The sequence below is a fragment of the Cucurbita moschata genome, unplaced genomic scaffold (assembly GCF_002738365.1).
Source record: "Cucurbita moschata cultivar Rifu unplaced genomic scaffold, Cmos_1.0 Cmo_Scf00024, whole genome shotgun sequence".
NCBI classification, from domain to species: Eukaryota; Viridiplantae; Streptophyta; class Magnoliopsida; order Cucurbitales; family Cucurbitaceae; genus Cucurbita; species Cucurbita moschata.
In genome coordinates, this window is record NW_019268540.1 from 2,092,383 (window position 1) to 2,104,853 (window position 12,471).

The 12,471-nt window shown below is 34.8% G+C and overlaps 3 protein-coding genes across 4 annotated transcripts in view; 1 reads left to right on the forward strand and 2 right to left on the reverse strand.

The window, feature by feature from the left end:
* The first annotated feature begins 1,155 nt into the window (after positions 1 to 1,155).
* LOC111460596 lies at positions 1,156 to 2,305 on the forward strand. Its single transcript, XM_023103793.1, has one exon. It carries the CDS (start codon positions 1,339 to 1,341, stop codon positions 2,269 to 2,271), a length of 933 nt encoding a protein of 310 aa, XP_022959561.1. The 5' UTR covers positions 1,156 to 1,338; the 3' UTR covers positions 2,272 to 2,305.
* A 989-nt stretch (positions 2,306 to 3,294) lies between these two features.
* On the reverse strand, positions 3,295 to 6,592 carry LOC111461176 (COMPASS-like H3K4 histone methylase component WDR5B). The gene is made up of 2 exons (XM_023104675.1): positions 5,875 to 6,592; positions 3,295 to 3,925 (listed from the first exon to the last, which is right to left on the reverse strand). The coding sequence occupies exons 1-2, from the start codon at positions 6,532 to 6,534 to the stop codon at positions 3,635 to 3,637; spliced, it is 951 nt and encodes a 316-aa protein (XP_022960443.1). The 5' UTR covers positions 6,535 to 6,592; the 3' UTR covers positions 3,295 to 3,634.
* A 1,327-nt stretch (positions 6,593 to 7,919) lies between these two features.
* The window catches only part of LOC111461067 (F-box protein At4g02760-like), a 7,949-nt gene continuing 3,397 nt past the window's right edge, over positions 7,920 to 12,471 (reverse strand). Inside the window, exons 5-13 of one of the 2 annotated variants that reach the window (XM_023104510.1) lie at positions 12,076 to 12,161; positions 11,873 to 11,994; positions 10,798 to 10,862; positions 10,634 to 10,703; positions 10,498 to 10,560; positions 10,339 to 10,403; positions 10,061 to 10,135; positions 9,122 to 9,385; positions 7,920 to 8,485 (exon numbers count right to left, since the gene is read on the reverse strand). In XM_023104510.1, coding sequence (XP_022960278.1) covers positions 9,172 to 9,385; positions 10,061 to 10,135; positions 10,339 to 10,403; positions 10,498 to 10,560; positions 10,634 to 10,703; positions 10,798 to 10,862; positions 11,873 to 11,994; positions 12,076 to 12,161 — 760 coding nt within the window. In that variant the 3' untranslated portion in view covers positions 7,920 to 8,485; positions 9,122 to 9,171. The remainder of the gene's footprint in view (positions 8,486 to 9,121; positions 9,386 to 10,060; positions 10,136 to 10,338; positions 10,404 to 10,497; positions 10,561 to 10,633; positions 10,704 to 10,797; positions 10,863 to 11,872; positions 11,995 to 12,075; positions 12,162 to 12,471) is intronic. The other variant, XM_023104509.1, reaches the window with a different exon arrangement.

Here is a 12,471-nt window from a genome sequence, read left to right on the forward strand (position 1 = left end):
ATATATATATATATATATATATATATATATATATATATATATATATATATATATATATATATATATATAGTCACTAATTAAATTTTAAAATTAAAAAAAAAGGACAAAAAGTCAATTATTTTTTATTTTATTTTTTTTGGGAAACCATACCAATCACTACATCTAATGGCATATTATTAAAACTTCAAATGGTGGGAAAATGATTTTTTTTTTTAAATATTCTAAATTATTTATTTTCCAAAATAAAAATAATAAGTAAAAAAAAAAAAACTCGAGTGGAAAAGAATGTAGGGGGAAATTTTCAAGAGCACTCTACCTGTAATGCACTTGAAATAGATACATTTGAGTGATGCTTAATTACAAAAATACCATTGAACCGTGCACACAATATTAAGAACTACTACCGTTATAGATAGTAAAGTTATATATGGTAAATGTCATAAATTACCATAAATAGTAAATAGGAGTAAAAAACTATATTCGGTAGATTATTATATGTTATATCTGGTAAAACTATATATATAGTAAGCTAAACATATAATACTTTCCTTTAGTCAATATTCTTCTCGGAATTGTCTGCTAGTGTACATATTTGTAGTCATCAATACAAATTCTTTAGCCAATATTCTGATGCATTTTCTCTATCATGTTCTTTGTGTTCATCTAGATCGAGTGTGCGCGTTGTTATACGATTCTAATAATATGATATTGACGTCGTAGTAATGGAGATGTATTCGTTGCTTATAAACTCATGATCGTTTTCTTAATTAGCAGACGTGGACTCTCTACCAATAATCTCCAATATATAATATTTTATAAATTATTGGATAATAAAACTTTAGATTTAAATATAAACATGTTTAGGTAACCGATGATAAATGTTTTTTTTTCTATTCATTCGTCTGTTCTTCGTTTAATCGAAGATTTGTAACGTTATTAGGAATTTGTGGGGACGAAGAAAATGTTGGAATTATTTGTATGTATATATATATGGAAAGAAATAGTAATTTATGAGTTGTTAGGCACGCTTTGAAGCAGTGATTTTGAAGGTTTGAAATTTCATGTGTTCATGTCAGTAAAAGAATGCCCATAATCATTCCATTAATTATTCTCTTAATCCCCAAAAATAATAATAATTAATAAATAAATAATAAATTCATTCCATTTGCCTTTCACTTCGTATAAATCTGTGTTTTACCCCCAAATTCCCAATTTCATACTCTCTCTCTCATGGCGGAAACCCCAAATCAGATTGTCTTCATCAATTTCAGTTGATTTCATCTCCGATTTCATCACGAAGTGTGTGCATTTTGAATAATCTAAGGAAATTTTGGTATTATGAAGGATTTTCCTTCTTGTTTCGGCGAAAATGGCGTCCAAATTGCGGATTCTTCGTCTTCTTCTTCTTCGTCGTCTTCGAGTATCAGTAAAGCTGCTCAAAACCTAGTCACATGCGTCTACCAGTGCAAGTTACGCGGCCGATTGAGCTTCATCGTTCTAACATGGACCAAGCATTTGATGGGACAAGGTCTCTCGCTTCAAATCGAAAACTCTGCTAATCAATGCCTCTGTAAGGTAGAAATTAAGCCGTGGCTGTTCTCCAAAAAGAGAGGATCGAAGATCGTCGACGTTGATTTCAATAAAATGGAGATATACTGGGATTTAACAAACGCTAAATTCGGCTGCGGACCGGAGCCGGAGGAAGGATTCTTCGTTGCTGTGGTGTTCGATCGAGAGCTCGTATTTCTCGTCGGTGATTTACCGACGGAAGCTTCCAAGAAGATCACCGGCGTCTCCACTACCACGGCCACAGCGGCGGTATTTGTGGCGAGGAGAGAGCACGTGTTCGGGAAGAAATCGTACTACGCGAAGGCTCAGTTCAGCGAGAAAGGAGAAACGCACAATCTGTGGATCGAATGCGATACTAGTGGAGGATTGAAGGAACCGAGTTTGGTGATTCGAATCGACAGCAAGACAGCGATGCAGATCAAGAGGCTGAAATGGAAGTTCAGAGGTAATCATACAATTGTGGTGGACGGAATTCCGGTGCAGGTGATGTGGGATGTTCATAATTGGCTTTTTGGAAGCTCCGCCATGAGTAGTGCTGTGTTCATGTTTCAAACGCATAAGAGCAGTGGAAGCCATAGCCAATCCAGTTTTGATTCTTCTTCCTCTTCTACTACTTCTTCTTCTTACTGTCAACAGAGTAAAGATTCGAAGTTGCAGGGTTTGGATTTCTCCTTGATGTTATATGCTTGGAGGAATGAATGAATAGAGAAAATAGTTTTTTTTTTCTTTTTTAAAATTCATGGAGAATCAAAATCACTATTAAATTAAGAAAATTAAACAAAGCGTTAATTTTTTCTTATAAAGATTCGAACCAACCTCAATTACTATTGACTTGTGCTTAATTTAGCTTTAATTTTCTCTTCTTTTGGAGTTCAAAAGGTATTTTATTTTATTTTATTTATTTTTCCACACATGATATAGAAATCTTCCTTTGCGTTTGTTCTCATTTGTCTATCAATTGCACATCTTAAGCAACATCCCACTTCTTTTTTCTTGTGGGATCTCCTCAAATTTAAATTTTGGATTGTTGATGATGAATGTTTGTGAACTTAGATAAAATAAATTCTATTATAATATAGAAAATGAGTGTGATACACGATTTCGAACGAGCGGATTGCTTTGCTTCTCCGGAGAAGGACAAAGATGCACTGGTTAGGCTTGTAAAGAACGCGGAGCGTAAGTGCAAGGACAATCACTCATTCTTAAGACAGAAAAAAACAAGCATAAAAAGGGAGAAAGGCTCTGCGTTCTTAATTTTCCTGTAGCTGAATTCTGCTAAGTACACTCGTTAAGCTCAAGTGATATATTACCATTGACCTCCCTAGTTGGATGAGGGGAGACCTTCTTAGAGGACTATAATTCACCATTTGCGTTCGGTGTTGCTTACTTTGTTAATGTGTTAAGACTCCAAAGAAAGAGCGAGAAGAAGAAGAAGAAAAAGAAAAAAGAAAAAAAAAACTCGAACATCTAGATTTGTTGTAAATCAACTCATCGGAGCCATACCCTACTAATCTAGGAGCACCCGTGCTCTACCAAAACCCGAACCGAGGAGACATCAAGAATCATTTTTTCTTATCAGGCTCACCTAAAAGTTCAAACAAACTTGAAGACCACATGCTTCAGCATCTACATAATTGTGATACATAAAATGTGCTTTACCATTCCCAGTTTGTAATTTTCTCTAAAAAAGCACACACGATGCCAAAGAAGAGAATTGCTGTCTGATGTTGAGCTAAGAATTATTGAAAACTATTTTTCCATCTCTAGTGAAAACTCATTCCATTTCCTCACCAAATATAATCAGATTCCCAGTTCCACATTTAAGAATACAATTACTCTATGTTAAGGGATCAATTGTCACAGGAAAAAGGAAAAAAGATAACGACACTCCGTACCTGCGTTCATATATACAACTGCCAGAGAAATCGATTCACGATGCCTGGTTGCACCGTATCCGTAGAAAACATTATTCAGAAATCATTGCAGATTGTACAGCTTCTCCTCATGTCTTGTTTCCTTAACTTGCCTCTGGTTAAGTATGCAAAGATGTCGAACGATCAGCGTGTCATGAATCTTGAACCCACACCCTCACTGATCTATCCCCATCAAGTCCTGCAGATGCAATCTTGTTCTCAGTTGGGTGACAGGATACAGAAATGACAACATCAGTGTGGCCTTCAAGTTTCTGAATCATGGTTTTCTGCTGTAGATCCCATATGTACACACATTTATCCTCCGATCCACTGACGATGTATTTTCCATTCGTGACAGAAAACGTGGACACGATGCAATGGACTCTATTCACGTGTCCCGTATATATCTTCAAAAACTTCCCAGCTGAGTAGTTCCATAGCTTCTGCAACCCCAAATACAAAATATAAGTTAAAAGAAGTGTGCATCACAAAAGCTATACACTAATTGTGTCAACTACCGGTATAAAGCTGCACTTAATCATATGAATACAAAATCACAATTGCTACTTCTCTCCAACAAAATTCCGTAGTTTTTGAATACCAAGTTGCGAAGGACTAAATTTGATCTAGCCAACAGAACATTCTAAATATAAAAATTCTAAGTAGGGTGAACTTAGTTGGTTGTTAGTCACCAAAACTAAATACTCGAGCTTGTTCTTCTTATACTAAAGAAAAAGCCAATCCTTCAGACATTGTCATACTCGAGCTAGTTACTCGAGGTTATTCTTCTATTCATTCATTTTATCTCAATGAAGGCTGACTTTCTCGTAAAAAAAAACCAGACAAGTTGGAGCTACATACTGCACATAGTTCATAGACTTGTAGCACAAATTAAGAAGACAGGAACTGGAAATCTTCAAATTGACTATAGACGAGATATGATTACGCTAAATTTTGTGGAGTTGACAGATCTATATATCCCAAAAATATACACCATATCTATTGAGTACGATAATTGCCTATAAATTTTAATGTTCTTATATCCTGCAGACATAATATAATAAGCAGTTCGGAATAATTTCAGAATCTTAATAATTCAGGATTTTCAAATGTCCTGAAGCTCATCCTATGCTTTTAATCGACTGGCATGTAATCAAGGATACAACGGGATTAATCATTCTGAACTTTGTCTGTTCTAAGTTAAAACCCCTGATCCTGGAATGTCACCATATGACTCAACTGGTTTAAGAAACCACACCACAATACATATTTAATCAATCCTCATCTAAATTTCGTTAAGTAGAAAATTTAAGAAATCAATCTTCATCTAATTTCACTAAGAAGTTAGAAACATTAAGAAGACTGATAGTGCACCATTGCTAGAAACTTAAACAGCCCAAAAAGGTTCCTCCTTCGGTATTCAATCAAATAAGGGTTTCCTGCAAATGCCTTCAGTTTTCTTCTCCAAACGTGGATTGGATTATCGGATCATGCCAAAGGGGTGGGCAGGCATTAGGAAATGCAATATCTTGAATAATTTGGTGGGTGATTTGGGGCTTAAGCTAGTTTCAGAGTAGGACAGTTGTTTTGAAGGAGCAAAGTAAAAGGAAAAATAGGTAAACGAGAAGACCGTGCGAGCATGAATTGATAGCACATTCTTATTCTAGATGGAAAAAACAGTAGGAACGTTTATGATCCAGAAAATCCCTCACATTTGTTGGAAATCTCGAACATCCACCATGGTATGGTATTGTCCACTTTGCGCATAAGCTCTGATGGCTTTGCTTTTGGTTTCCCCAAAAGACCACATACCAATGAAGATAGTGTTCCTTACTTATAAACCCATGATCTTCCTCCTAATTAGCCAACGTGGCACTTATAAACCCACGATCCTCCTCCTAATTAGAAACCCGCGGTCCTCCTCCTAATTAGAAACCCGCGGTCCTCCTCCTAATTAGAAACCCGCGGTCCTCCTCCTAATTAGAAACCCGCGGTCCTCCTCCTAATTAGAAACCCGCGGTCTTCCTCCTAATTAGAAACCCGCGGTCTTCCTCCTAATTAGAAACCCGCGGTCTTCCTCCTAATTAGAAACCCGCGGTCTTCCTCCTAATTAGAAACCCGCGGTCTTCCTCCTAATTAGCCAACATGGTACTTATAAACCCATGATCTTCCTCCTAATTAGCCAATGCAGTACTTATACCCTCAACAAGATTAGCTCGCAGTTTCCTCTTTCCTTACAAAATTCCATTCTGAAAATAGCATTGCGATATTTCCAGCAATCTCAATGGTTTCAATAATCAATAGCCAACCAGCATCATATCATCAAGAAATCAATTTCAAAACTCAAAAAACTGAAAGCCAATAAACACAAGACCTCAGTCTGAAAACTTACAAGGGTATCATTGAGAGTAGCAACAAGTATAAACTTGCCATTGGGCGAGAACTTAGCAAACGATACAGCAGGGACCTTATCATCAATTAGAGTCTTCAAGCACGTCCCAGTAGAAGCGTCCCAAATCTTACACGAACCATCATGACTACCAGACACAATAAGCGAACCATCACGATTAAAATGAACAGAAGTAACAGGCATAGAGTGAGCCCTTATAACATGAAGGCACTTGCCCGTCTTCACCTCCCAAATCCGAATCGTCTCATCAAAGGAACCCGAAACAATGAAATTAGATTGAGGATTGAAATTGACGCAGAATACAAAATCGGAATGACCTCGTAGGGTTTTGACGCACTCGCCGGTGGAAGAACGGGCGTCCCAAATGCGTAGAGTGCGATCGTCGGAGGCGGAACAAATGTAATGGGAATCGGAAGACCAGGCGAGATCAGAGATGCCTTCGGAGTGGCCAACGAGGCGGTGGCGAAGGGTGAGGGAGGAAGAGGACCAGATGATTAGGGTTTTGTCGAGAGAGGCGGAAGCTAAGAGAGTTCCATCGTTGGAGAATTTGACACAGGAGACGGCGCGTGTGTGTGCCGTCAAGGTTTTCAGATGCCGGTAGGGTTTGTACGGTTGCTGTTGATTTCCGCCGCCGCTTGCCATAGAAGAGAGTCGGCGAGCAAGTTGCTGCAAAATTCCGGCACCGTAAGTCTAATTTTTAACCTCTGACCCTCCCCCTTCTATTTATACTTTTATGATAAATATATTTATTTATTTATGAATTTGTGAGTTATTTTTCTTTTTGATTTACTTTCTAGACCAATGTTTTTAAAAACTAAAATAATTTTTTTTAAATTAAAAAATAGTTTTAAATTGAATTAAAATTCAAATTAACTTTTAAACCAAATAAAATTTATTGTAAATAAATCAGTTTCTCGAAGGGATTATTTTAACGAATAATTTTTAAATATATACTTTAATAAATTAAAAAGTTTTTTTTTTATAATTATTTAAACAGATATTTTAACCTTTAATTTCTTACTACATGCTTTAATCAATTCAAACTTTTTTTTACAATTATTTAAACTAATTTTTGTTTTTTTTTTTTTGAGTTCTATTTTGTTATTTACTTTTTATTAATGTTTTAAAAAACCAAGATAGTTTCGAAAACAAAAAAATATATAGTTTTTTTTATAAATAATATTTAGCAAAAAAAAAAAAATCAGGATGAAAATTATAGTAAAATTATTAAAATATGATATTTAGAAAATATATTTTAATAATTAGTTATGAAGTATATCTTAGATATCGGTAATTCAGTTAATATTTTTTTCTTTATTTTATATATATATTTTTTATCTTTATTTTATATATATATTTTCTAGAGTCGTTAGTATATTTTATTTTAGAATTTGATTTTTAGTATATTTTATCTTCTTTACAAATTTTAATTATATATATAAGGTATATATATAGGGTTAGTTGATAGTTTGTATTTATTTAAAAGTCGTAAACTTTAATGAACATCGTATCCAAATTCTATTTCTATTTCTCATTCTAATCTAATTTTTTGCCATTTATAGAGAGTGATTTCAAGCATGGTTTTATATTCCAAACGGTTAGCTATTTTCGAATCCTCACAAAAATGTATTGATATCTTGTTATTTATTTTTATAAATACATATATAAGATCGATAGCTTAATGCTTAGAATAAAAAAAAAAAATCAGTCATAAAAATACTCAAATTTAATCCCAAAATAACATTAAAATTCATTCGATACATAGTTTATCAGCATGAACATAACTCAATAGTTTAAAATCTTAAGTACACGATTGACCGTGTAATTACACCACTTTCGAGAGAGATTAAAAGATAATAAACTTAACAATTAAAACTGCTCTCTTTCATTGCAAGTCAGAAGTTAAAATCACAAGAATGCTCCATATAGAGAGACAGATTTAAGTAATTAATCAACTAAGAAGAAATTCCCTATTTTCAGTCATAATTGGGCGAAATGAAGGTGCCAATCAAGAAAGGGAAAAGAGAGGAAAAAGGCAATACCAACCAGCAACCATCTTACCAAGATTTGCTTAAACCAAAGGGGATACAAGGAGAGCAATAACTGAACTCATCAGACAATGGCTATAATTTGAATTGCTGATTCATACAAAATGCTGTTCAATTAGACGAGTAACTTCCAACTCCTATTGAGTTGGATCAGAATACAAATGCGCTACAAAAGCAGGTATGACAAAATTTACATTCATGGCAGATTAACATCATCAGGATCTAGAGCTCTGTATGAAACGACGATAACGATGCGAATGATCATCTACGATATAATAACGAGGGAAGGGGATAGGGGGTACTAAATCTCCACTCTTCTCTACTCTTATTTTTGTATTTCCTCTTCTAAAGAAAGGTTTGTAAGGAAGGATGCTACCTGGATATAGCTTTTGGTTGTATCTCCGTAATTAAATGGGGATGTCAAGTCAACCAGGCTACTGGTCCAATCTTCGGTAAATCGAAGCATCAAATCACTCATGCCGGCACCCAATGCCTACCACATATTGTAATGCGTCGAAGCATCCTCCCTACAAGGAAAACCACCACTAATGCTAAGTATCTTCAGCGACATTTCAAGAAAAGAAGGTTAGATAAACTTGAAAAAGATTCAAATATTTCCTGTGACTTCTATGATTTCGTGTAGACCCAAATGTTAATACCGTTGCCTAATAATATATCTTAACATTTTCCTATTCATATTTCTAAGAAATATATATATACATATGTGTGTGTGTGTGTGTGTGTTGAGTTTTGGGTTGGAAACATAGGTTCCTATCCCTTCTCTGTCATTCCTTTCTCTTCTACTTTGTGTGTGCACGTGGGCGTGCACGTATGTGTTTTTGTTTGTTTGCATGTGGCATCAATTTCACAACTGAATAGTGTACGTTAACGCATATTCCAATTACAATTGAGAATAAGTGTTAGTCACCCATCTATGGCTTGCTTTTGCAAATTCCAACAGGTAATGATAAAATGGCTGGTAGTTTTCCTTGTTTTTATGGTGAAGGAAAGCAGACAAAGTTCAAAAGTTTGTCAGCAGTTCAGTATCACTTTGACTAATATGTTTACTGCAACCCAATCGCAAACTAGACTTTTGGATGCATTTTGGAAAAATATAATCCTACTATACTTATATTCAAGTGTGTGTCTGTGTATTTGGGTGGAAGAGAGAGTGTCTTTACCGAATTCATTTGGTTGCTGCAACTACCAGCTCTTGCTTAAAACTCTCCTCCTACAGGATAAGAAAATCCACCTCATCTGAGCTCTCCTCATATATTACATAGCTGGCCTCTCGACCATCCTCATTGCCGCTACCTTGATCGCTGTTATAGCTGCCTTCTGAAGAGCTCATAAACATCGAATCAGATGTGTGACCGCTCAGCTGTGATGGCAGACTAACATCACTGTTTATTTCACTTTCCAGCATCTGCTCAATTTCAAAGTAACTGCAAAGAGATCCCAATGCAAAACAAAAAAGGAAAATACACGGTTAGAAATGCTTTAAGGATGTCAACCACAAATTTCCTGTAGGAGAGACCATAGGAGCCAAAATATTAACAGAAAATTATGAAAAAAGAAATGTTGATTCATATTAACATGGGAAGAGGAAAATTACAACGATTTCTTACGCATTTATAGGGTTTCGTTCTCTCCAAATACTATTTCCTTCCATAGTCTGCTATACTTTTATATGAATCAGTAAGACCTAGCTGCTCAAATCATTAATTTCATCTCTATGAAACCCAGAAGCCTGTCCAAAACTATTCTGAAATCTAGAAACTCTTTTCTTGGAGGGAGAAATTTGTTTCGGCCAAGCTTTAAGTCTTCTTATTTGTGTTCTTTGTTTGATAATAATGCTTTTAACGATATATGTCTTCTTTGGCTTGAATTCATTTTCTCTTGTCAGTTTCACTTTCTGGTTTCTTTCTTCCCGAATGGGGGATTGTATCCTGAACAATTTTTGTTTCCTTTCTTTGAAATTGAAAAGTCTGTTCTTTGTTTAAAATAATAAAAACAAAAAAGTTGGTAAATAGTAGAAACTCATCTCTCTACCAAAACGTTAACAAAATCTGCCTTAACCCAAGTCCACTGACTCTATATACATCCTAACCAGTGATTACCTTCCTTCTGATGGAAAATCAGCCAGCAAGCATACATCAGGCCTTTCCTTCATTACTTGCTCAATTGGAATGATCCTGTCCATTAAAATAGTCAATAAAAATTAGTTGATGAAATCTCAAAGTTATGTAGATACCTAGACCTACTTTTTCTTAATTAAGAGGATGAAGATAAATAATTAGTTAAAAAAACAACCAAAAAGAGGTATGAAAGTTGAACTTTCTGGGAATCCAAGCAAATATTGAGCATTATAGTAAGATTTTTTTCAATGAAATATTACCTTGAATTGTAGCATCTCTCGTACCAATCACCCTCAGATGCCAACCCTTCCCTATTGGATATATCCTGTTTCACGAATATCGTAATTATTCAATTAAATATCATTCTGAACCTTACTAGATACTCAGAAGAAAATAATTGTCAATTTCCATCTACTCACTAGATGTCGAAGAAACTTGAAATCTCCAGCAAGTAAGGATGTCATGAAACGAGCAACTTCCACCTGCATATGAAAAAATCAAAGGCTTACAGCAATGTTCGAGAAATGAGGTATCAAAATAATAAATGATCATGACCTCTTTGAGATGCATACAATCTCTTAAAATCAAGACCTCCAATAAATTACCACCATTGTTGCCAAGGTTCCTGAGGAAACATAGACGGTCCTTTCAGTTATCCAAAACATTATTACGGTATATCAATAGGAATAACAAAGAAAACAACTAAAGAGAACAGTTACCCAAGAAAGCTTCCGGTAATTGAGTAAGACGTTGAAAAGTCAACATATTTCAGCTTTCGAAGTCCCTGGACAAAGTTTTTAAAGAAATAAGTTTATTGAGATTAAAACCTCCATGAAATTACACAATACAAGAGTATTTGAGTCCACCACCACCAACAATGGCCAAAGAGATCGTGAAAAAACCAATCTACACGAGCAAATCAGCCGTTCCAACTACCTATTGGGATTTTGAAGGAAGTGCTGTTTTCTTGAATTAGTTTCCATAGGCCAAGCTTTGTGAGGAACAGGGGTCCTCTGGTCCATGTTTAATTAAGGAAATTTGAGCTAGAGTTCCTAAGAAGGTGAAAGTTTTCCTTTTGAGTCTTTACTCAATATCAGCTAGGCACCTAAAGTAGAGTTCAAACTTCAAAGAAGGTTTCCTCATTGTGCAATCTACCCTGACTGGAGCATTCTTAGTCAAAACAATTCAGATGATCAAAACCATATTTTTGTTTTCAAATTCCATTTCCTCTAAAAATATTTTTTTAAAAAAAGGTCTAGTTTTTTAATGATCTTCCTTACCATTGCCTTTAATTTATTAAAAAAAATAAAATAAAAACTTCTCCAATTCTCCGATTGAAGACTCGGGACCATTTTTATAATGTAATCATCAAACAATGCAGAATCAAGTATTAAAAAGCAATAATCTAATCATAAGACTAACATGAAAGAAAAGAGTTCAATCATTTCAAACCCTCATGGCCCCTTTATGGTGTACTAGTACGATCCAAAAGCATCGACACAAATACACACAACAGAAGTAAATTGCAAATATCCGAGGGAAAAAAAAAAAAAAACTAGTAGGTAAACGAAGAGTAAAATAGCTTATTTAGAATATTCAAGTGTTTTTTCTTTAAAAAATAAATAAATAATGTTAGACATGGCGTACCTCAAAGACAATGTCCTAAAATTTAGAATAATCAGGCATAGAATAGTTAAGTTCTTAGATATTGTTGAAATATAAGAATCTAAAATCAGCAAGAGAAATGATCGTGTATGCGTGCATCACAAAGTTCCTTGTAACTGCAGAGAATACCTTAACAAGTTTGCCAACTTTATCATCATGGAGTTTAAATCCTCTAAGAGCTAAAGACACTAAACGAGGACAGCTGTGAACTAGATCAGCACATGTCGGTGATTTCAAGCTGTCATCTCTGCCTGTAATTTCCAAACTAGCGATGAATAAGCAGATGACTAGAAAGACTGAAAAGAGGATATCAAATGAGGAAAATATTAAACCTGTTTTTGAGGATTCAAAGAACAAACGCTCTATTGATCGGCAGTTTTCAATAACAGACATCAATGTCTGCCTCAACTCCACATGACTGTTCAATGAAGGATGTGGATTATTAACTACGATATATAAACAAAAGGAGTAACCCAAAGGAGCAGACAAAAAAAAAGCAGATAATGAATTTAATTTTCAGAGAGAGCATTTCCTTCAAAACCTGTTAACATCTATCATATCCTTAACTGAACATTAGATCTTTTATATAAGAAACAAAACTGAACACTAAATCATAGAAAGGGGGAAAAAAATACTATCATCCAGTTAAAAACACCATACACTGAGAGAGGTCAAATGATATTGCTATATTTGTTAATTGAAAAAACAGAAAGAGCTCATCGGGGGGG

What these genes read in the sequence shown, in the direction of transcription:
- LOC111460596 (XM_023103793.1), top strand. Translation starts at nt 1,339, where the DNA reads ATGAAGGATTTTCCTTCTTGTTTCGGCGAAAATGGCGTCCAAATTGCG.
- LOC111461176 (XM_023104675.1), bottom strand. Translation starts at nt 6,534, where the DNA reads ATGGCAAGCGGCGGCGGAAATCAACAGCAACCGTACAAACCCTACCGG. An exon ending in CTACTCTCAATGATACCCTT is followed by an intron (nt 3,926 to 5,874) that starts GTAAGTTTTCAG and finishes TTGGGGTTGCAG; the next exon opens with AAGCTATGGAACTACTCAGC.